The sequence below is a fragment of the Aulonocara sp. 'chitande type north' Nkhata Bay genome, linkage group LG7 (genome assembly GCF_057382095.1).
Source record: "Aulonocara sp. 'chitande type north' Nkhata Bay isolate Kocher_YH1m ecotype deep benthic linkage group LG7, A_spYH_male_GT1.1, whole genome shotgun sequence".
NCBI classification, from domain to species: Eukaryota; Metazoa; Chordata; class Actinopteri; order Cichliformes; family Cichlidae; genus Aulonocara; species Aulonocara sp. 'chitande type north' Nkhata Bay.
The window spans coordinates 6,240,764-6,263,301 of NC_141350.1; the positions used below are offsets into that span (position 1 = coordinate 6,240,764).

General features: G+C 39.6%; 3 protein-coding genes across 3 annotated transcripts; 1 reads left to right on the plus strand and 2 right to left on the minus strand.

The window, feature by feature from the left end:
• Positions 1-3,383: 3,383 nt before the first annotated feature.
• ldha (lactate dehydrogenase A4) lies at positions 3,384-8,882 on the plus strand. The gene is made up of 8 exons (XM_086298193.1): positions 3,384-3,526; positions 5,486-5,611; positions 5,844-5,961; positions 6,067-6,240; positions 6,338-6,511; positions 6,600-6,717; positions 7,435-7,558; positions 7,674-8,882. Exons 2-8 carry the CDS (start codon positions 5,486-5,488, stop codon positions 7,836-7,838), a joined length of 999 nt encoding a protein of 332 aa, XP_086154319.1. The 5' UTR covers positions 3,384-3,526; the 3' UTR covers positions 7,839-8,882.
• Positions 8,883-9,321: 439 nt separating this feature from the next.
• Positions 9,322-16,215, minus strand: tsg101a (tumor susceptibility 101a). Its single transcript, XM_086298192.1, has 10 exons — positions 15,798-16,215; positions 14,518-14,605; positions 14,365-14,430; positions 13,727-13,890; positions 13,354-13,480; positions 13,024-13,081; positions 12,701-12,795; positions 11,049-11,251; positions 10,678-10,917; positions 9,322-10,578 (listed from the first exon to the last, which is right to left on the minus strand). Exons 1-10 carry the CDS (start codon positions 15,837-15,839, stop codon positions 10,489-10,491), a joined length of 1,173 nt encoding a protein of 390 aa, XP_086154318.1. The 5' UTR covers positions 15,840-16,215; the 3' UTR covers positions 9,322-10,488.
• Positions 16,216-18,398: 2,183 nt separating this feature from the next.
• LOC147324412 (tumor susceptibility gene 101 protein) lies at positions 18,399-20,229 on the minus strand. The gene is made up of 6 exons (XM_086298194.1): positions 20,089-20,229; positions 19,885-19,969; positions 19,722-19,787; positions 19,441-19,604; positions 19,197-19,299; positions 18,399-19,017 (listed from the first exon to the last, which is right to left on the minus strand). The coding sequence occupies exons 1-6, from the start codon at positions 20,128-20,130 to the stop codon at positions 18,899-18,901; spliced, it is 579 nt and encodes a 192-aa protein (XP_086154320.1). The 5' UTR covers positions 20,131-20,229; the 3' UTR covers positions 18,399-18,898.
• Between the last annotated feature and the right edge of the window lie 2,309 nt (positions 20,230-22,538).

The window sequence follows — 22,538 nt, forward strand, 5'->3', positions numbered from 1 at the left end:
TAATTGGTAGGGGAGACCGGGGATAGTTGTAACATTTTTGACATTTCTGTCTGTAAATTGAAGCTCTTTTAAGGTAGTGGATTCAAAATGTAATGCAAAGTATTTACATGTCTCTGCTATTAAATAGTGCAGCTATTTTCTCTGCAGCACAATTACCCATTGCATGGTATGGTCTCAAACACGAAGAGTGAAATGTTACAATTAACCCCATAGTCTGGGTTAGTTGTAACATATCCTGGGGTAAAATGTAACACAATGAAAAAAGGGTACTAACAAAACATTAACATGTAATCTTTGTTTATTCAACACATGAATGCACTTACATCCATTTATGTAGCTATGTGTGTGTGTGACAGAATGCAGAAATCTAGCTTTTGAACATATTCCAACCCCCCCCCCCAAAAAAGACAAGTTATGGAATTTTCTGCAACTGAATATTTCATTAATTTTGGTTGGTCTTCCTTGAGTTTGGCCTCATTGGATCAGTGGGCATTATAACCTACAACTCTTGCACCAATTTTGAATATAACAATGAAGCTGAAAAAATGTAGTTGTTCACCAGCATCGCAATTCCATTACTTTTTATCATGGCTTACCTTTGTGTGGTTTGCAAAGTGCTTCAGAAAGATGAGGAAATCTGTTTCTTGCACCCATCTTGATTTATTTCCACTACCAGTACTTCCTACTGGTCCATCTCTGACACAGTGGTCTGCATAATGTATGTGTGGGAACACAAACAGAATTGTGTTGCCAATGGCATTAACTGCATATACAAATGCGACCAGTGAACCTCTCTCTGCTGATGTCGTTGCCCCAACTTGTTTAATATAAGTTAAAGTAATAGTGTGGTAAGTTGTAACATCTGCATTATTGTTACAACTAACCCAGACTGTTGCTGTTACAACTGACCCAGACTCCTATAGCCACGAACTAGCTAACATTACAGCCAACGGCTAAAACATTAGCACTAAAGACCTACGCAGAATATATCCCCATAGACATACAAATAACACAATTTAAGTTTGATGAGTTTAACTGCAAAGCAGATAATGTTATTAGAAATTGAAATAAAGTAGAAAAACGTACTTTTTGGCATACAAATTACTTTTTTTCATGTTAAATTGTCTGTGTTTGACAAAATGTGCTGATTTTTCACATGTGATAGCAGAACTGAGTTGGGCATGCACAGGATGAGTCACATCATTTGAAACTTAGCCCTGATTGGAGAAATTGGAAGTGTTACAACTGACCCACGTTACAACTATCCCCGGTCTCCCCTACTAAGGAAGCCAAAGTATGCAAAGAAAATAGATCCCACCACCACCAGACTGAACTGTTGATACAAGGCAGGATGACTTCATCCTATAATTTTCTTTTTTGCCAGATTCTGAACCTACCATCAGAATGTCAGAATCAGATGATGCAATGTTTTATTGTCCAATTTTAGTGAACTAATGCCAACTGTGGCCTCAGTTTCCTGTTCTTACACAGGAGTGGCAACTTGTGTGATTTGCTGCTCCTATACTTCAAAGTTCAATGTGTTGTGCAACCTGAGATGTTCTTCTACATACCCTGGTTATAACTAATGGTTATTTGAATTACTGTTGCCTTCCTATCAGACTGAAGCAGTCTGGTCACTCTTGTCTGAACTTTGGCATGATAAGGCATGTTCTCCCAGAGAACTGCATTTCACTGGATAGGTCCTTTTTTTCAGGCCATCCTCTGTAAACAGTATAGAAAAACCCCAGTACACTGGACGTTTCTGAAATACTCACACAAGCCTGTTTAGCATCAAAACCCATGTCACATTTTGTGTTACTTAAATCACCTTCCTTTTCTATTCTGATGCTCAGTTTGAACTTCAGCAGGTTGCCTTGGCTATGTCTACATGAGTAAATGGAGTGAGTTCCTGCCATGTGAATCACAGCTGAACAGCTGTACCTAACAAAGTGGCCAGGGCCTGTGTGAGTGCGTATTTTAGGTGTCATGACTGAAGAATACCTAAGTTATCTTTATGATCCTTTCAAGGGCAAGTTAACATATTCCACTATTCACACGTGCTCTGACAGAAAATCCTCTGGGATACTTGAATTCTCTTTTCCATATCCTCCAAGAACTGTGTCAAATAAATAGGTGACAATTTCAGTTTCCAACTTCATCAAACACATTGCTTCCAGAAGGATATATATTAAACGGGCATGCTTAGAAAATTACACATTGCAGCATAATTTGTACATTCATTTGAGTGAACTTTTCAATTAGCAATGACTGATAACCTTATTAAAATGAGAAAAGGGTGCATAATCACTCCACTATTAAATCTTTGGTTTTAAACTGCCCAGAAAAGCGATTTAACTAAAGTCGACCCGATTTGACCTTTTATCGTCCATTTATTTTCATGTGTTTTTTTTTCTCACATGCTCAAAAATGCATTGAAAGCTGTGAGCCAAGAGGACATCACGTTGGTGAAATAGTCCTAACTGAAAGCTTTTGTTTGCAACAAAAAAATTCAAGTCGGGAGAGGTGTAAAGAGCAGCCAACAGCAATCGACAGTCTGAGAGCACACTTTTTTTTGCCAGTGTAGGCCACTTGATGATTCAGAACACTTAATTTTAATAAGGCGGGGTGGGGGGTGGGATGCTGGTTTCCGTGCCTTTTGCCAGCCGAATCATATCTGTGTAAGAAAACTTCCCCTGACATGTAGGACAAATGAGTTGTTTTATTGCACACGGGTGAGTAACTCGACTAGTTTTGAACTAACTCAGAGTGGACAGGAGGTGGCGCGAAATGCTGCTCGTCTGACTGTATGACGACACAGTCACTGTTTCCTTCCAGTCACGGCCACATGGGCGGCGTATGAAAGGCTATCCTCAAATCAAAACCGTAACGTTTCCTGTTAAATTAACAGCCACGTGATATTTATCTCGGTGACTTACACACTTTTAACACAAATTCCCTTATTATTGTCACGAAATATCCACTCACGTCCGGCAACCAAGCCGCGGTTATAATGCTATGTTGAGAATGTTGCTACCCTCATTTAAAATCATTATCTGTTACTGTGTCCGTGTGGATGACAGAACTGCATTAGAAACCAGCACAGAGGGTTTTTGAAGTAATTTAGGTGGGAACTATTTCTTCTATGTGCGGACTGTGACAGACTGCGCAGTGCGTCCCTGTACTTTCACCTTACACTGTAACCTGTGCGTTAATCTATCACAGGCGAGAACGGAGTGCGTGTTTTCCATCGTTTTAAATGCAAGTTGCCTGAAAATATTAAAGGACACAGAGCAGATTATACCAGACCTCAGTACCGCATCCTGCCGTGGACGTGACATTCAACACGGGTTAGTGCCCACACAACCATCCGACCTCATTAATATGTAGGTACGTAACGTCCACGCTGGAGGCTGTCTTTAAATACGGGGAGACACCCTCACACCGGCAGCACTTCAGTCAAAGAGCGTTAGTGTGGAGCTGACACATTCCAACTCCTGTTTTCACCCGTTTCTTTGAAACCTTCAAGGTAAGATGGGTCGCGGTACTCTGACTCTACACACCACATCTGCACCCAGGACTCTCTAAAGACTGTTTTTTATTTAAAGATTTTAAAAGCTGAATGTCTCAAACCGCGTGCTAGAGGACAGACCGGGGCGTGACGATGTGTAATCAGTATTAATTGGGTTCAGCTGCAGATTAAATCAGTTAAGATTTCTGTCAGTATTATTTCCCTTATAGCATAAGTAAACAAGTCAAGCAGAGGTAACAGGTTGTCTTGGGCATTCTGCAGATGCATAGTTACTTGTGGGCTATTATGGAGTATTTTATTCGCCCGTTGTATAAAATGTAATAAAAACAGGAAATATTCCGACTCGTTGGTGTTTAAAAACCTTTTTATGTTCTTTCTGTTTGAATCCATCCCCGTGATCGAGGCGCTTGGGTTTTGGTGACGTAAAATGCGCATTGGCTACGCATGCCTACAGCCGCGGTGGCGACCATCTTCCAACAGCTATAAATGACCCTGGCCCTTTTAATTTACTGCGCTTGGGCGTGCTTGCCTATCGCAGGGACGCAGTGTCTTTAATTGTCTTGTTGGTGTTTTATGGCTTTGCCAGAAATGCCGTCCCCGCGTTGTCGGCTTTGTCTGATTCATCGGACCTTTCTTGGCACAGAGTTGTGGATAAATATTTGACAGATGCAGACTGTGGGGAAACTATTAATGTCTGGTTCTATGACGACTGCAGGGCGGTAAAGCTTTTCTAGGACTTAAATTCAACAACAGTCTTTTCTTGAATTCAGATGTGGACAAGAGATGTGCAGCAGCATTGTAACTGAGATGCTGAACGGCAGCCGTTACCTGACACCCTGTATAGCCTTTAGTGGCCTGCTGGCAAAAGAATTAACCAAATGAGCACAATAATGTTGGGAAACATGATAACACTAGGACTGTGTGTAATGTCCCATTATACTCTTCCAGCTACTAAAAGTCGTCCTCTTATTCAGGCAACTAAGGAAGCAGTTTGCCTGGTTTGTGGAGCACAGCAGTGAAGCACTGTCCCATAAGAACACTGGCAATAATCCTAGATTATAATGGGTCCAAATGCTGGTACATGTAGTATGGATTACACTACTACATTTTTATCCTACAGTTTTGAGCAAACTGTATATACAAGCTGTAGATGGTCACCTTGATGTCAGACTGACAGTCTGGCTCCAGCCATCTTGTTTGTTTCAAGTAAACTGATAGATGCCTGGCAGCTCAAGGACACTGGTCACTTGTACACTAGTGGATGCTCATTCAAAAGTAAGCCGCACCCTAATGCAGAGGCTGCTTTATCCTCTTCTCTTAACGGCGCAGCATTTAAGACTAGAAGGGATCAATTGGCACCATAAACCCGTTTGGGAAAGCTTTACCGAGGACATAAATCATGGAAGATGTAAGGTCACATTCATACACTTTAGAGGTTTCAAGTGAGCTCTAGTAGATGTCTCAGTGCATTAATCTGGGCCTGTACTTGGCCATACGTGCTCATCTACACGTCTCAGTGGAAACTGTGCCTTGTCACACCGGTGGTGGAGCCAGGAAACGCAGTGTGTGTGCATGTGAGGCCATCTGGGGATGTTCCCTGTTGCACAGAGGCAAGCTGCAGTGCTTTCAAAAGCAGTGGTTGCCATGGATGCAAGGAGAGGCTCTTTAAAGCTCAACCTTAATGAAAGTGTTCAAATGAAAATGACATTTCAGTTCTGTAATGATGAAATACAATAAAATCCAGGCTTGATTCATTGTGGGATGTGAAATTAGTCATGGAAACTTTTTTGTGAGCCAACTAGTAACCACACATTCAAATTGCTTCATGCTCTCTCACTCCCCTCTGTTTACCCCCCCAACCTTTTCCCTTCATTCTCTTCCCCTTTATACTTCTGCATGGCGTCCTTACGTCTTGTGTCTCATATCCTTCATTTCCTTTATCTTTACTTTTAATAGATGTCCACCATGGAGAAGCTCATTGGCCATGTGATGAAGGAGGAGCCTGTTGGCAGCAGGTGCAAAGTGACTGTAGTGGGTGTTGGCATGGTGGGCATGGCCACTGCTGTCAGTATCCTGCTCAAGGTAAGACGGGTAGGAGGGGAATAAACTTGTTGAAATTAAGAAGATTGCTACTATCCTTATTTGGGGATTGAAAAAGGTTTACTCAATAGGATTTCACTGGGACAGATGTAAAGGTTGTGATGGCTAGAGCAATAGACTTACCAGATCCAACGACATTTACCAGAAATGATTTGTTTGCTGTGTTATGTAAAGTTTGTTTGGTTGTTAAATTGACCTATAATATAATAATTAGGACTTGTGTGATGAGCTGGCACTGGTTGATGTGATGGAGGACAAGTTGAAGGGTGAGGCGATGGACCTGCAGCACGGATCCCTCTTCCTTAAGACGCACAAGATTGTAGCTGATAAAGGTGAGAATTGACAAACTGTCATTTAGTTTACTTGCTGACTAACCTGGAGTGGAATACAACTTTTTTTTTTTTTTTTTTTTTTTTTCCCTCCCTCCATCTCTTCAGACTACAGTGTGACAGCCAACTCTAAGGTGGTGGTAGTGACTGCAGGTGCCCGCCAGCAGGAGGGCGAGAGCCGTCTCAATCTGGTGCAGCGTAACGTTAACATCTTCAAGTTTATCATCCCCAACATCGTCAAGTACAGCCCCAACTGCATCCTGATGGTGGTCTCCAACCCAGGTTAGACAAGGAGTCTACATCATGTGGGGTTTACATGGTCCAATTCCTGTTCGAAGCAGATTAATGGCTGATAATTTCTCATTTGGCACCTTCCCAGTGGACATCCTGACCTATGTTGCCTGGAAACTGAGTGGCTTCCCCCGTCACCGTGTGGTTGGCTCTGGCACTAACCTCGACTCTGCTCGTTTCCGCCACATCATGGGAGAGAAGCTCCACCTGCATCCTTCTAGCTGCCATGGTTGGATCATCGGAGAGCATGGAGACTCTAGTGGTACGCTAGCGACATTATTTGCGAAATTTATACTGTCACGTACAGTTCAGAATTTCCTGTTTCAGTGGGGTGTATTTCTTTCTCGTAGTGCCTGTGTGGAGTGGTGTGAACGTTGCTGGAGTTTCTCTTCAAGGCCTCAACCCAAAGATGGGGGCTGAGGGTGACCCAGAGGACTGGAAGGCAGTGCACAAGATGGTGGTTGATGGGTGAGTGTTGCAATTTATTTGCTGGAGTCTGTCATCCTCTTCAAACATACTGATTTTTGTTTTTAACAACATGTATGGAGTGCCTATACTATTCCCCATGAAATGCTGTGTTAGACTAAAGCTCACTTGTTCTCTTTGACTCGTGTCTAACTGAAGTGCCTGACAATGATTAACACTGAATCCATAAATGGCAGTAATGACGCCGTATGACCCATTATCTGTATTGGTATGTCTGAAAGTTGTATGCAACTCTCTGCAGAAAGGTTAATATTGCACCATCATTTATTGTCTGCCAATCAGACTTGTATTGTAATAGCTGGGTCTTTAGAGTTCAGCCATGTGCAATACAATGTTCTTTGTGTCCCAGTTGAGTCTTATCATTTCACTTATCTTTACAAAGATGAGAGAAATCCACATGTGTTGTTTCAACAGAAGAAATGGTATCTGTAAATGTGCACCTCTGTATGGCTAGTAGAACTCATTTGTCTTATCTTTTAAAGGCAGTTAAATATTTTAATTAAAAATCAATTTTGTATCCCTGTTTTCAAAACTCTTATGGGCAACTTGTCAAATTTAAGTTTCTCATGCAAATACCAGTGGCTGCAATCAATGTCTACTATAAACTTGTTAAAAAAAAAGAGATCGCACAACATGACCCATTTCTCCTTTCAGTCTGTTATATGCCATGCTCATTTTTATTTCTTGTCCATGCTGCAGAGCCTATGAGGTTATCAAGCTGAAGGGCTATACTTCCTGGGCCATTGGTATGTCTGTTGCTGACCTAGTGGAAAGTATCATGAAGAATCTGCACAAAGTGCACCCTGTGTCTACACTTGTCCAGGTAGATGAGGATTTCAGTCTTTATTTTTACTTGCTGAAAAGAAAATGCTATACTTTCCACAGATGTGACAAGGTCAGCTTGTAACTATCACATTTCCTTGCCTTTTACTGTATAGGGCATGCATGGGGTGAAGGACGAAGTCTTCCTGAGCATCCCTTGTATCCTGGGCAACAGTGGCTTGACAGATGTCATTCACATGACGCTGAAGCCTGAGGAGGAGAAGCAGCTGGTGAAGAGTGCTGAGACCCTGTGGGGTGTACAGAAGGAGCTCACTCTGTGAAAAGCACGTCTCTGAATTCTCCAGTTGTCCCTAAAATGACACCATGTGACTCCCTCCTAGTTTCCCTCTTGTGTCTCTCATTGTAATTGGTTGATGTCACCTGTGAATTTCTTAAAAGGCCAAGTGCTTGTAACTAAACCACTCAAAGCTGGGTTTTACGTTTGAGAGATTCACATACAGGTGTCATTTTCCTTTGCTTCCTTCAACCTGGCCTTGATCTTCCATGAAATTTTTGGAAACTCATGCTCGTATCCGTAAAGTCAGCCTGTGTTGGAGAGTAAGTATTTGTCATCCATTTGTCCTCTCTGAAATCATGCAGTCTTTGTGCATATATATTCTGTGTACTGTATGTTACGAGTACTGTTATTGCTTTTTCTGTACACTCCTAGGTCAGTCTGTATGCATTCTGTGGCCGTTGAAGTTATGTTTCTCCACTTGGTAATCTCTGTTTATATCTTGGAGTATAATGGAGACATTCCATTCTGTATGAGGAGGGCTTCCTATTCACCCACAGTAACACTGCTGCATATGTCACTGGTCCAAAATCTTATGATACCAAAGTACCTTATATTATAGTAAAGCAGACTTCCATAAACTTTCTTGGTACTGAAGCCTTCTTAAAGCCTAACCACAAGTGCACTGACAAAATACTTTTGAAAGCAAATTTCATGGCACACAAAAAAACTGGCAAAGTTTACATCTATTAAGGATAAAATGTGACTGCCATAATATAACTCAGATAACAGAGCCAGTGGGAAAGGGTTGGGTTATGAATCATAAGACTGCTACAGTCATTTAAAACAAAAGTTGCTTGTGTACCCTAAATGTTCTAACAGGGTTTTTTTTTGTTTTGTTTTTTTTACACCACCTGACTCTGGAAAAGAACATTAAAAACAAATTCTATTTATAAATGTTAGATCTATTTATGTATTAATGTCACAATATTAAAGAGGATTTATCGATAAGTTACTGGGAAACATGTCATGGCAGCTGGATATTAAGCTGTTTGCTGTAACATCAAATAAATCTGCCAGGATTATTCAAGTTTGTCCTGTGTTCTGTCCTGCATTTACCATCAAACCTGGGGTTGGGGGTCCGTTTGTTTGCGGAGCTGCTGGGTCAGCTGTTGCCCAATATGAGGCTGATCTGAGCTTTTCATGCAAGACTTCAAAATATTTAACTTGCCTTTAAATTACTCGTATTCATACTATTCTACCTGCTCACAACCACTAGCATTTTAATATGTAACTATCACTGGTTTCATAAGTGGTCTGTGTTAAGAGCAGTTTTCTTACAGAAAGCAGTTCTACAAACCAGTGGAGGAAATTATAGTTCATTATTTTGGCCTTTGGTGTACAGACTAGAGCACCAATCTTCAAGTTGGTACACTCTGAACCACCGCTACCTTTTGGTTGTGCAACACAGAAAATCGTTGAATAATATCAATTATGCAAGCCACATGAATGACATGACTAAAAAGAGATGACCTATTAAATCAATTTATTTGTACTGATTTACATCTTTACATAAAAGAGCAAGTTGCCTATGGTTAAACTGAGGAAAAAAAACAAAACAAAATCTATAATACAATTCAAAGTGCATTTAGTAAAAGGCTAAATTCAAGAAAAAAAAAACTTTACACAAGTTAAAGTTTTGATTAGTACATTTGTTTACTTTTGTACCTCTTAACACCCAGTTTTATTCACAAATTTTTAACTTATGTTTACTTTAACCTTCTCAGCAGGACTGAGAATGGACAGCATGGGAAAAAAGAAAATAAATCAGATACAATGGAGAAATTCCTTTACGATCCAGTAATGTATGCCAAGCCTGCCACCTACCTTAGACACTCTACAGAGTGAAACAAAAAAATGTACATGATTGACTGGTTAAAGCAGTCAACGGGTATAACAAGCAGCCGCCACACACTGAAAGAACCTCTCTCTCTCACACACACACACACCCTCCATAAGGAGACATACAAATGGAAAATAATGTAGTAATAGTAGTGTGTGCAAGTGGGATAAGAGCTCAAATTAAAGCTGAATGTCTGACCCAAACAAATCGGTTCAGGTTAATGGATATAACTTCATGGCTACTGAAACATGAACAGAAATCCTGAGGATGAACCCTTCGCTTCCTGAAAAGTACTCCTGTGTATTTACAGACATATCTTTTCATTACAAAAGGGAGTGATCATATGGGCTCTCTACAAAGCTCTTCACTTTTAGCCCCTACCATCTGTACTTAAGCCCCTACCATCTGTACCTACTAGCCAAATCATGTGTTATGGCAAAGAAATTGCCAACAGAACCTGTAAGCTTTAGTTTTAGGCCAAATTTAATGTCATGACAGTGTTTTTTGCTTTTAATATTTGGTCATAAAAATAACCCTCTCATGTTTAGGTCATGTCCTTACACAATGACCTCAAAGGAGTGTTTGGTTAGTTTAAAATCTAAACTGTCTAGCTACAACTATGGCTGCAATTTACCATTCAAATATGTATTTTGTCTTTGTTGGTGCTGTTCAAATTTCTATCAGAATAAATTCAATATAAGACTATAAAATAGAGCAGCTGGTTGATATACAAGATGATAGAAGAGAGTAAGAGAGCATGAAGATATGAATGTTTCTAGGTAGTAAGCGTGGGTCAGTAGAGGTCACTAAGCCCAGCAGTCTTGCGGGCTTTTTGCATAAGAGCACGAAGCTGGAACTGCTTCCTGGACAGAAGACGTACATGCTATAAACAGGAAAAAAAAAAAAAAAGAGGCAGATAGGTTAAAGTGTCTGTATACTTGTTTCTGCTTATATGTGCTAGCAGCTATCTAGATCTGGTTACCTTGAGAAAAACTTCCAGGTCTATGACACCCCTGCGGAGGGCTTCGCCCAGGTAGAAGATTGTGTCTTCAATTGCATTCTCTTCAGCGTACAGGTTCAGGATCTGTTTGTACAATGGCGCTGTGGGCACAATGACGTCATCAATGTCATTATTCTCCGACTGGTTTTCCATTTTCTCCAAGGCCTCGCTCAGCTCCTCGTCTTTTCTCTTCAGCAGATCGATGTTCCTGTCAACTTCAGTCTAGTGGAAACATCGTGATGATTGCACATATTTAGCAAATCTCAAAAATGACTGCTGTAACAGTTATCTGTGGTGAATAGAGAACAAAACAAACAGAAAGATTTAACACTGAAAGTATGATCATCTCTCACCACTTCCTGGTCCAGTCTTGAGATCATCTCTTCCAGTTTCTGATGTCCTTTCTTCAGGTCCTCTTCTGTTCGCTTCAGGGCATCCAACTCTGCCTGAGCTCTGTCCATCTCCTCCTTCATTCTCCAGCGAAGCTTGTCACTCACTGCAGAAATTAGAGATGCCCGGATGGTGTCCTCGCCAATGGTGCCATCTCTGTTTGGGCCTTAAGAGGAAGAGATTATAATAAGTCATCTGAGACAGTGAACAGGAGAGCCAGATGGAAAAAAAGATACTACTACAACTTAAACCATAATCTCACCCAAATATAATTATATTTGATTTTGTTAAGTCTCTTTTACACATACCATGTCCTATGTAAAAGGGCCTTTACTGTAAATTGACAAAAGCTAATCATCTTCAGATAACTGTAAAAATGATAATTTAAATCATAATTCTGTGGAGGCTTTTCTTCCACAGAGAAACTGTGCCACCCTAAGGTGAGGATGTTTGACTAAACCATAACAGACATTTTTTTCAGGTTCTTGGTGGAGGCAAGAGGAAAATGCACAGATTTCTGTCAAATATGGTAACATGGACTTGTGGCCTTTACTATATACACAGACCAACTCTACCAGCGCACATAGTCACTCCCTAAAGCTCACTATGAGCCAAGAAAAACTCTCCACTATTCATCCTTGCATTGCAGTTATTCAGTTCAAACAATTCACACTACATTTAAAATATTTTCAACAGTATTTATAGGCACAGCAAGGCATCACCACAGAGAAATCTGACAACAAGGTTTATATACAAACAAAAGGGTCCAAAAGGGTGTTTTCCAGAATGATGGAAAATGAATGAAGTATTCACATGATTTTCCCAGTTAAGCCATTTATTGGCCTCCAGTTTTAGTTTCAGTTTAACACCCATTGGCCAATCTATGATTTATGTTCTGGTTGTAGCACTATCCATAGTGACAACAATATTGTAGGATGGTGGTGAAAAAAGCAACAGAAGGAAAATTACATCTTAACAAATTCATACTTTTATTGAAAAACAAATTCCATGTAGGCAACCTTACTAAGCATTACAGCTGGTATTTTGGACTGTATTGTAAAACAATTTACATGTTTATTTATTAGTGTTTTATACTAGCTACACAAGACAGTTCAAGGACTGGCAAATTCCAGATTATATAGCAGTAAATATACTGGCAAATGTCTGCAGAGTCAAGACCACCTTGTGTACAGTCTGGAGTCAGCGCCACAAATGTCAGAGTTAATTCACCCACTAGGTGACCCCATTTCTTCTCCTTTACCGTTCCAAACCTAAAAATAGACCTGTGTGCTTCTGAAGTTTAAGTTGTGGGGGGCAAAAAGAAGCTTTCCCTTTCCGTTCAGGGCCATCCCACCCTTTGGCCTTTAATAGACCCCACTCTAGTTACACTAACGACCTTTCACTGGTGACTTGGTACGCTACTGAAGTTATTCAGAGGGTGAGAGAGTCGAAGTCAAAAGGTCAAGTGTCTCAGTATGGATTAACTAAAGATCATAAAGTTTTATCAAGGGTGAATAACGTTTTTTGCTGAGAATTAAAACTGTTCTACATTAATATTTCAAAGATACCTGGAAGTAGAAAACATATGCACCCAGATGCTGGATGTAATACTTACCCACTGTGGAAACTGGAGTCTGGGTGGGGTAGTGTGCCGGTCCAGCAGTGGCTGGGTAAGAGTTCCCCCCTGGGTACTGATAACTTGGGTAGCCTCTGAAAATAGTTAGATGATTGTCAAGCTAATGCTTTACATTTTCTATTCTGAAACATTTCAAGACCGTATTTGCAAAATTCAGCTGTACATGTAACAGAGCCAGTGCTGCAGTGTCTTGATAATAAAAGTCAGTGAATACTCCACCATCAAACATATTGAATTTGTTGTGTCACACATATAAGTGTTAGCTGTAGGCAGCAAATAAAAGGGCTTGGGAGAAATCTTACCCAGAGTTAGGATTTGGACCATATGGTGACACTGCAGGCATGCCAGGCATGTAGGAAGCTGCAGCAGAGAGAGAGAGAGACAAAAAACGAGATCTCAGGACACAAAGGTCAAAGGTTTCATTGATTTTTTTTGGGACTGCTCACAGGCACACAGAAGAGACAGAGATAAAGTATCAGTTTCAGTATTGTGTTGCCATAGTATGTGAGCTCCATCTGGTGCCCAAGGAAGTAAATGCACCATTAAAAAAAAACACAAAAAAAACCTAATTTCTAACACTTTGGGAAAAAAAATTCACAGACTACTGTGTACAAGAAATGTATGTCACTCACAATTTGGGGGTCCGGCTGCTTGAAAGGCTTGGTAAGGAGCTTGTGTGGTCGGACGAGAAAACACAGGGGGCTCCTCCCCGAACACCACAATCATCACCTGAATCAGACCATACAGGTCTGATTGAGGCTATAAAACAGTGAGACACATTTTATTAACCAAATTGCCAGGCAAGTTAAGAATGCAAATGATATCTCGAGCCACAAAGGCACTTTTTTTGTCCTATAATCCAGCATACCAAAATGTTGCCTTTTTCTCCATCTAGTAAATTCTTTGAGCTACATTTTTGTGTGCAGAAACTCTAGTTGTCACACTACATGCTTTTAATACCTTAAAACATGTTTTTAAACATGGATTAAAAGAATTACTACTTACATGTTTCCATTCATGTAGATACGGCAGGTAAATCTTTCCATTAGCATCTATGTGCTTGCCAGTTTTGATCATCATAGCGCTGGTAGGTTTGACAAAACATATAGGTGGGTTGTAGGGATATGTGTCCAGGAGCCACAAACACACTGGGATGTTGTACACATTACCTACAGAAATCAAATACACAGTGTTATAATATAGCTATTGTCCAAAACCTTAATGTCCTCACTCCTCCCTTAATATTTAACAAACTCCATATTCTATTATCAAGAACATATTAAGTGAAACACATTTTATGTATCTTTGTACATCAAATACACATTTAAAAAAAATCACAAAGTCTGATATTCAAGCAAGATTAAAAAAAAACTGCTTTCTGTCCACATCCACAAGGTGAGAAAGTTTAGGTTTGGCATTTGTCCTGAGATAATGGTGTAAAAAGGAAAAAAAAAGGTGCAGTTAATCCAGTAAGTCAGAGTGACCACATCGGATAGAAAAAAAGTAGTCTAGTAGACATTATAAATAGTAGTAAAAAAAAAAAAAAAACTTCACTTAATTATGCTTGAAATTTTCCAAAATATATATAAAGTTATTAATTTATTGGAAAACCTCTTTTTAGAGAGCAAAGAAACATCCATTACCTCTGTAGCTCACAGGAACAGTTCCTGTCAAGCTCATCAGATCTCTTGTGGAGCCATCATTAAATACTGAAATACAAGCAGATGCATGCCATTACACAACATACAAGTGAAACCAAGCAGTTAAAAACAGGAGATAAATATTACTTAATTTACCATAAGCATCCATGACTGGCTTCAAATCCTTGTACTGGGAGATCACATTGGTTATTTCACGAACAGTCAGGTCTCTGTATTTGTATTGCTGGGCAACAAGTAGAGGAGACAAAATTAATATTTTTACTTTTTTTTTTTTAATATTTTGTTTACCAAGCTGCTATTCAAAATTCAGTGCCATACAAACTGAGAGTGATCATTTGTATTGACTGATTGATTTTATTTCACTCCAAAACATATCACAGACTAAAAACATATATCACTTAATTACCAGAATAATGACTAAAAAAATACAACTAAAAATAAAAGTCAACTTATTTGATAGGTATTTTGCACTGTCAGTTGAGCTAATGTTAACTGAATTATATTTCACTGACAGGCCACGTTTGTTTGTTTTTTTTACTATCAGAAATAATACTTTCACTCTTCAACAAATGAAGTGCAAGCTTACTGTTCTTCTAACCGCGGGATAACAGATTCTTATTACTGAGCTAAGCTCAATATCCTTAGGATTTTTACACAAACTACAAGAGCTGGATAAGAATCACGTACATAAAGGAAATGTTCAAAAGACAAATCTGAAACAGTAATAGACCTGTAACAGATCCTTGTGGTACACCACAGATAAAATTTCCAAGGGGTGACCTTGAAGAACCATTATTTAATTCTACATACTGTAAACAGGACTTGAAACACCTTACAGATTAAATTTACTGCCTCTTTACATTTGCTTATAAATTAGAATAATCCAATTAAAAAGCCTTGTGAACGTAAATTAGTACAATACCAGTATGGATACAATTATCCATATTAAACTCATTTTTATCAGAGAAGTGTTTAAGACCAGTGTCAATAGAGTCCCTTGGTCTGGCAACCGATTGAGAGTCATTAGCTTTTTCCCACCGATGCATCACAAACCTGGTAATAAACAATTCTCTAAAGTATTCTGAACACGACTGGCAATATAAATACAGGTCTACGGTAACCTCCAAAACCGTGGTCTCATTTTTTTAACCAAAGTAACTTCAATTAATAATATGTGCAACTGTGTGTTCTATGGTTACACAGTTATGCCTCAATCTAATTTAGTACAATATATTTTACCAAAACAATAGTTAAGATACTTTATTATCTTAAATTTGGCGAAAATTGACAGTCTATTAAACAAAACCGTACCAGGAAATGTTAAACTGGCTTCTAACGTTAGCCAGTGTCAAACAGGACGCTATGAGCTAATTTGCTATCGTTTTTCAACAGTCAACACTCAAGCTCAAACTTACCTTTAGCATTTTCTTCAGGTTACTTTCGTTGACTACTGCCATGTTCCTCAGGTGTTTATTTTCACTTTTCTTATTAATAAGTTAAGCGTCTTAACAGCTGACTTTTATGACAGCTAAAGTGACAGCGAATGCAAGCTAAAGCTGGCTAGCGGAGCTCCGGTAAATGCAAGGCTAACGTTAGCCCTAGCTCGGGCGGACTCAAACAAGGGCGTGATTCAGCTACTACGAGAAATCTTCCAGTCTTGTAAACGGGAACTGTATCTGTGTTCCACGCGAATACTCAAAAAACAACTCATAAATCGACAAAATAGCTAACGAGTAATTGTAAAAAGGAGCTTGAAAACAAAAATCCGATGGTCAACAAAAGGAATTTCCGGCAGTTCTCTTTAGTGCTTCCGGTCCCTGTGTGACGTGATGTGATTAACACGTCAATGTAAGATCCCCAAATTCTACGATAGCCCGTGATATAAATCTGTAAATGTACACATCAAATGAATTAATAATTACATCTTATTTAATGTTTACTGTTTTTACTTCCGTGAGATGCACACAAACAGAATACTTGAATTCTGATGATACTATATTTCTTCCATACACTTGACTACCGTGGGAAGGAAGAACTCCCTTTTTACAAAAAGTGACCTAAAGCATGACATGTTCAGGGAGGGGCACTCATCTGCCACAACAGGACTCGGGGTGAGGCAATAGAGAAGAAACAAAAGGGGAGCATAGCAGACAAGGACAAAACAAACATTATGGAAGAGAATATACAAAAATTATTCACATGTTGCAGTGGCATCCAAATGCATTAGGAGTGAAGGAAGCCTGCTCTACCCCTAATTATAAGCGTTATCAAGTTTTAAATCTAATTTTAAAACTAGAGAGTATCTGTCTCCTGAATCCAAAGGAGCTGTTTCCACAAGAGAGAGAGCTGCAGGCTCTTCCTGCCATTCAACTATTGGATACTCTAGAAACCATGAGTAAGTCTTCATTCCAAGAGTTTAGTGCTCTACTGGGATAATATTGGGATAATATGATATGAGATTTTTAAGAGCTCATATTAAATATTAAATATCTCATATTAAAGTAAAATTGAGACAGGCATGGTGTTGGCAGGATCACACTTTAGGGCTGTTTTGCTGCCAGTGGTATTTACAAATTCTTCTACTTTTACCTCAAATTATGATGATGATTGAAACTTAAACACAATTCCATATTCCAACAGGGCAATGATCCAAACCATACATCAAAACTGGCTTTGAAATGAGTAAAGCACACTAAATGGCCTGTATTTGTATAGCGTTTTTACTAGTCCCCACTAGGGACCCCAAAGCGCTTTACACACCCAGTCACACACTGGTGGAGGCAAGCTACAGTTGTAGCCTGGGGCAGACTGACAGAAGCAAGGCTGCCATATCGCACCATCGGCCCTTCTGGTAGGTGAAGTGTCTTGCCCAAGGACACAACAACCAAGACTGTCCGAGCCGGGGCTCGAACCAGCAACCTTCCAATTACAAGGCAAACTCCCAACTCTTGAGCCATGATCGCCACTAACATCAAGCTTCTGGAAAGGCCTTCCCAAAGTCACAATTATGGATTATGTTTAAAAGTCTGGGCCATGCCAGCAAGCCAACCAGTTTAAATGAATTGGTCAAATATTCAGCCACAGGTATGCCAGAAGCTTACTGATGCTAAAGAGTCTATTCAAGGTACAACTTCAGGACAGCATGGCGCAATCACTGTCCACTTAACATCGATGGATCCTCTGTGGAGGTCGTCAAGATCACCAAATTCAAGAAGGCCCAACAGCGTCTCTACTTCCTGCAGAAGCTGAGAAAAGCCTATCTCCCTCCATCCATTCTCACCATGTTCTACAGAGAGCCTATCAAGAGCATCCTGAGTAGCTGCATCACTGTCTGGTATGCAAACTGCACCGTACCGGATTGCAATACCCTACAACAGATCGTGACAGCACCTGAGAAGATCACTGAAGCCTCTTTTCCCTCCAGACACTTATAGCACCTGCTCTGTCCACAGAGCCAACAGCATTGTGGAGGACCCCACACACCCCTCACACACACTCTTCACCCTGCTGCCTTCTGGCAAGAGGTACCAGAGCATTCGGGCTCTCACTACCACTACCACTCTGTACTGTACCACTGTACATGGTTGGAAATGACAATAAAAGCCACTTGACTTAACTTAGGACATTTAAACAAATATCAGTGGAAATATATGCGTATATGTGAGCCTGTATGTATACTTTTGCTCTGGTATGGATTAGAGAAAATTCAAAATAAATTCAAATGTGTTCATGTGTGTTTAAGCTTAAAAAAAATGCAAAGCCTCTAATTCCCATGATTCCCATGACGAGTGTATAGAAACTTCTGACCACAACTTTATGTGGTATCCCAAAATCATACTTATAGTCATCAATCACACATTTAGCCATCATTTATATTCTTTAGCAGGACAAGGAAGACATAGGCTATATATATTCAGCCATTTATAGTTGCTATATTAAATATTATGGGCAAAAATCAAATGTTTTGTTAGTGAACTACAATTCCATGAGAGTTATTTCAACAATAACAAGCAATGCAGGTTTAACATAGCTATTTATTTTCAATAACAGAATAAATCAGTCAGTTTTTACAAAAGATTATATTTCAGTCAGAGTCTTCCGGGTATGTGTTTACACTGATGAAAAAAGCTTATACCTATATTCTATTGACAGAGGTAGTTTTTTTCTATTTTATATCAGTTTATAAAATAAGACAGGCTTTTATAAAATGACAGAGGACCACACCCATCTAAAGTCCAAACAGCCCAGAAAATATTGATGCAGTTGAGCAACATCTTTATGAGGCACTTGTAAAGCAATGACGGTGGTTAAAATGTTTATTGCTACCACACAAAATCAAATGAAAGGGTGCTAATTTGTGATGAAAATCATTTGAAATATAAAAATACAGCATGCTTTTTCATATCTGAAGACTTCACTATTTAACACACAGTCAATAGATACCATATCCACAATATGGGGGGAAAAACTGACAAAAACATTTCTCTCACAAACTGTTGCCAAATTGCACAAAATACTAACAATTAGTTTCATTTTCTTGCTGAAAAGGTTGCCCGTCTTCTCTTGTTAAAGACAGATATAAACTTCCATCTGTGTCTGTAAATACTTCTGGTTGTCTGTGGAACTGCAGCCAACCTGAACAAATAGAATAAATATCGTTAATCAAATAATGATCATGTCTGACATTCTGACAAGTGAAAGGTATTTTCAAACTCAATCAGGCGGATCCTCGATTATTGGCTCCATCTTATCAGGACACAGATGTTGTTTTTGACAGCATAGAGGCTTCTTTCGTGCTTGTGTGTGCTACTTACAAGAGGCTTGCTCAGGCTCTGCAGAAGGCTTCATACACACAGGAGGAAATTCTCCAAACACGGCAACCATCACCTGAACAAGGCTCATTAGGTCACACTCCCCCTAATAATAGAAGGAAAGGGTCACTTTCATGCGCTCTGGCTGTAGAGTTATGCAGCCACATTGTGTCAGTGCCAGCAAAATCAACCCCTAATCAACCCCACATGCAGCTTTGTCGAAAACAAATATTGCTTCAATTCTCACAGTCTTCCACTCTCGCAGGTAAGGCAGCATGACTTCACCATTGCTGGAGATATACTTTCCGCTGAGGATCATCATCTGTTGTGTGGGTCTGATATAGCAGATGGGAGCAGTTTGGGGGTAGGTTTCCTCAATCCACAGGCAAATAGGAATGTTATATGTTATATCTTGTATAATGGCAAAGAGAAAGATATCAAAATCAGAGAGATTCTTAACCTTTCATATTTTTTGTTTGAAGTTATTCTGTTATGAAAGAGAACAAAATGGAATGCGAATGTTATTACTATTAATCGTGGCAGGAATGGTTCCGGTTAAGCTCATCAAGTTCTTTGTAGTTCCATCATTGTAAACTGTACAAAACACAGCAAAGGCAGTTACTGTTACAATGCAACGTTCCTTTTTCCACCGAGTTTACAAAGTTCGGCAGCATTGGACTGTGAACCTTACCATATTTATCCATTACGGGCACAAGGTTTCTGAAGTAAGTTAATGCCACGTTTATTTCATGAGCCACACACTTCCGAAGATATATCTTCAAAACATAAAATAACAAAAATTAAAAGGAGAATAGACAAAAAACAAACAAACACTGGAGAAATCTGTACATGAAACTACAGCCGCTGATCCAGCGATAAATGAAACATTCCTTACCTTAGGAAGCATTTTCTTAATCGTATCTTCGCTGTATGGCATGATTAAAGTTTCTCTGAGAAGAAAATGCCACCTTTTTTTTTTCAATCAGTAACACTCTGTATGACTGTGTCAGACCTGTGAATGTCTGCCTGTCATGGCTTTTCGAGAACCTCTTATCTTTTATGACCCTTGAAAGCCAGGAAGAGAGAGTATGCAAATCTTCCGTGCTGAAAACCAATAACTACTCTACATGGCTTAAAGAAGAGGCATAAAAACATGAAGTGACTTGCATCATGGGTCACTGTTAGATCAATCTGCTAGCATGTGTCTTGCTTTCTGCTTCCTGATTTAGTGATGACACTAACTTATCACCGTCAAATAAATCATTTCATTCATACCATATGGGTGACTCTGTGGCACTAATATAAATAACAGTCAACTCCAGTAGTGACAGAATAGAAATAAGTTCCAAATGCTCTGCTTTATAGGGAGTGCAGAATTATTAGGCAAGTTGTATTTTTGAGGAATAATTTTATTATTGAACAACAACCATGTTCTCAATGAACCCAAAAAACTCATTAATATCAAAGCTGAATGTTTTTGGAAGTAGTTTTTAGTTTGTTTTTAGTTTTAGCTATTTTAGGGGGGTATCTGTGTGTGCAGGTGACTATTACTGTGCATAATTATTAGGCAACTTAACAAAAAACAAATATATACCCATTTCAATTATTTATTTTTACCAGTGACACCAATATAACATCTCCACATTCACAAATATACATTTCTGACATTCAAAAACAAAACAAAAACAAATCAGCGACCAATATAGCCACCTTTCTTTGCAAGGACACTCAAAAGCCTGCCATCCATGGATTCTGTCAGTGTTTTGATCTGTTCACCATCAACATTGCGTGCAGCAGCAACCACAGCCTCCCAGACACTGTTCAGAGAGGTGTACTGTTTTCCCTCCTTGTAAATCTCACATTTGATGATGGACCACAGGTTCTCAATGGGGTTCAGATCAGGTGAACAAGGAGGCCATGTCATTAGTTTTTCTTCTTTTATACCCTTTCTTGCCAGCCACGCTGTGGAGTACTTGGACGCGTGTGATGGAGCATTGTCCTGCATGAAAATCATGTTTTTCTTGAAGGATGCAGACTTCTTCCTGTACCACTGCTTGAAGAAGGTGTCTTCCAGAAACTGGCAGTAGGACTGGGAGTTGAGCTTGACTCCATCCTCAACCCGAAAAGGCCCCACAAGCTCATTTTTGATGATACCAGCCCAAACCAGTACTCCACCTCCACCTTGCTGGCGTCTGAGTCGGACTGGAGCTCTCTGCCCTTTACCAATCCAGCCACGGGCCCATCAAGACTCACTCTCATTTCATCAGTCCATAAAACCTTAGAAAAACCAGTCTTGAGATATTTCTTGGCCCAGTCTTGACGTTTCAGCTTGTATGTCTTGTTCAGTGCTGGTCGTCTTTCAGCCTTTCTTACCTTGGCCATGTCTCTGAGTATTGCACACCTTGTGCTTTTGGGCACTCCAGTGATGTTGCAGCTCTGAAATATGGCCAAACTGGTGGCAAGTGGCATCTTGGCAGCTGCACGCTTGACTTTTCTCAGTTCATGGGCAGTTATTTTGCGCCTTGGTTTTCCACACGCTTCTTGCGACCCTGTTGACTATTTTGAATGAAACGCTTGATTGTTCGATGATCACGCTTCAGAAGCTTTGCAATTTTGAGACTGCTGCATCCCTCTGCAAGATATCTCACTATTCTTGACTTTTCTGAGCCTGTCAAGTCCTTCTTTTGATCCGTTTTGCCAAAGGAAAGGACGTTGCCTAATAATTATGCACACCTGATATAGGGTGTTGATGTCATTAGACCACACCCCTTCTCATTACAGAGTTGCACATCACCTAATATGCTTAATTGGTAGTAGGCTTTCGAGCCTATACAGCTTGGAGTAAGACAACATGCATGAAGAGGATGATGTGGACAAAATACTCATTTGCCTAATAATTCTGCACTCCCTGTAGTTGAGCTAATTTAATATCATAGATACCATTTACTCATGTAAAACTGGGAAATACGTAATACACTTCAGTGATTTTCTTATACTATACAATGTTCCTTGTTTAGTCCTTCCTTCTTTTTCAGATGCTGGAGGTGACTGAAATACACAAGCCTGACCCACTATTGCTGACTTTTATTGAATTCAGTTGCAAAGTAAGCCAAATAACTAACAAGTGTGAATCCCACATCAATCAAACTTTTTTTTTTTAAACCAAGGCTTCTTTTGAAAGCCTGCTCCCTTATTCACTACATGGTCACCGCCCAGTTTTCATTAATGAATGTAGGGCCCTATCGCTTGTTATCACTAGAACTTAAATGTAATATTTTAATTTCTTCTAACATCTAACCATCCTGAAGGGTTTTAAAAACTACACATTACACATTAAAGTTCAGT

Excerpts from the sequence above, each read along its gene's own strand:
- tsg101a (XM_086298192.1), bottom strand. The coding sequence starts at position 15,839 with ATGGCAGTAGTCAACGAAAGTAACCTGAAGAAAATGCTAAAG. Across the intron at positions 14,431-14,517 it reads GCCAGTCATGGATGCTTATG|TATTTAATGATGGCTCCACA; the intron begins GTAAATTAAGTA and ends CTTGTATTTCAG. Across the intron at positions 10,579-10,677 it reads ACCTGGAAGTTTTTCTCAAG|CATGTACGTCTTCTGTCCAG; the intron begins GTAACCAGATCT and ends TCCTGTTTATAG.
- LOC147324412 (XM_086298194.1), bottom strand. The coding sequence starts at position 20,130 with ATGCCATACAGCGAAGATACGATTAAGAAAATGCTTCCTAAG. Across the intron at positions 19,970-20,088 it reads TTAAGAAAATGCTTCCTAAG|ATATATCTTCGGAAGTGTGT; the intron begins GTAAGGAATGTT and ends TATGTTTTGAAG. Across the intron at positions 19,788-19,884 it reads GCCCGTAATGGATAAATATG|TTTACAATGATGGAACTACA; the intron begins GTAAGGTTCACA and ends TGTTTTGTACAG.
- ldha (XM_086298193.1), top strand. The coding sequence starts at position 5,486 with ATGTCCACCATGGAGAAGCTCATTGGCCATGTGATGAAGGAGGAGCCT. Across the intron at positions 5,612-5,843 it reads CTGTCAGTATCCTGCTCAAG|GACTTGTGTGATGAGCTGGC; the intron begins GTAAGACGGGTA and ends TATAATAATTAG. Across the intron at positions 6,512-6,599 it reads AGAGCATGGAGACTCTAGTG|TGCCTGTGTGGAGTGGTGTG; the intron begins GTACGCTAGCGA and ends TCTTTCTCGTAG.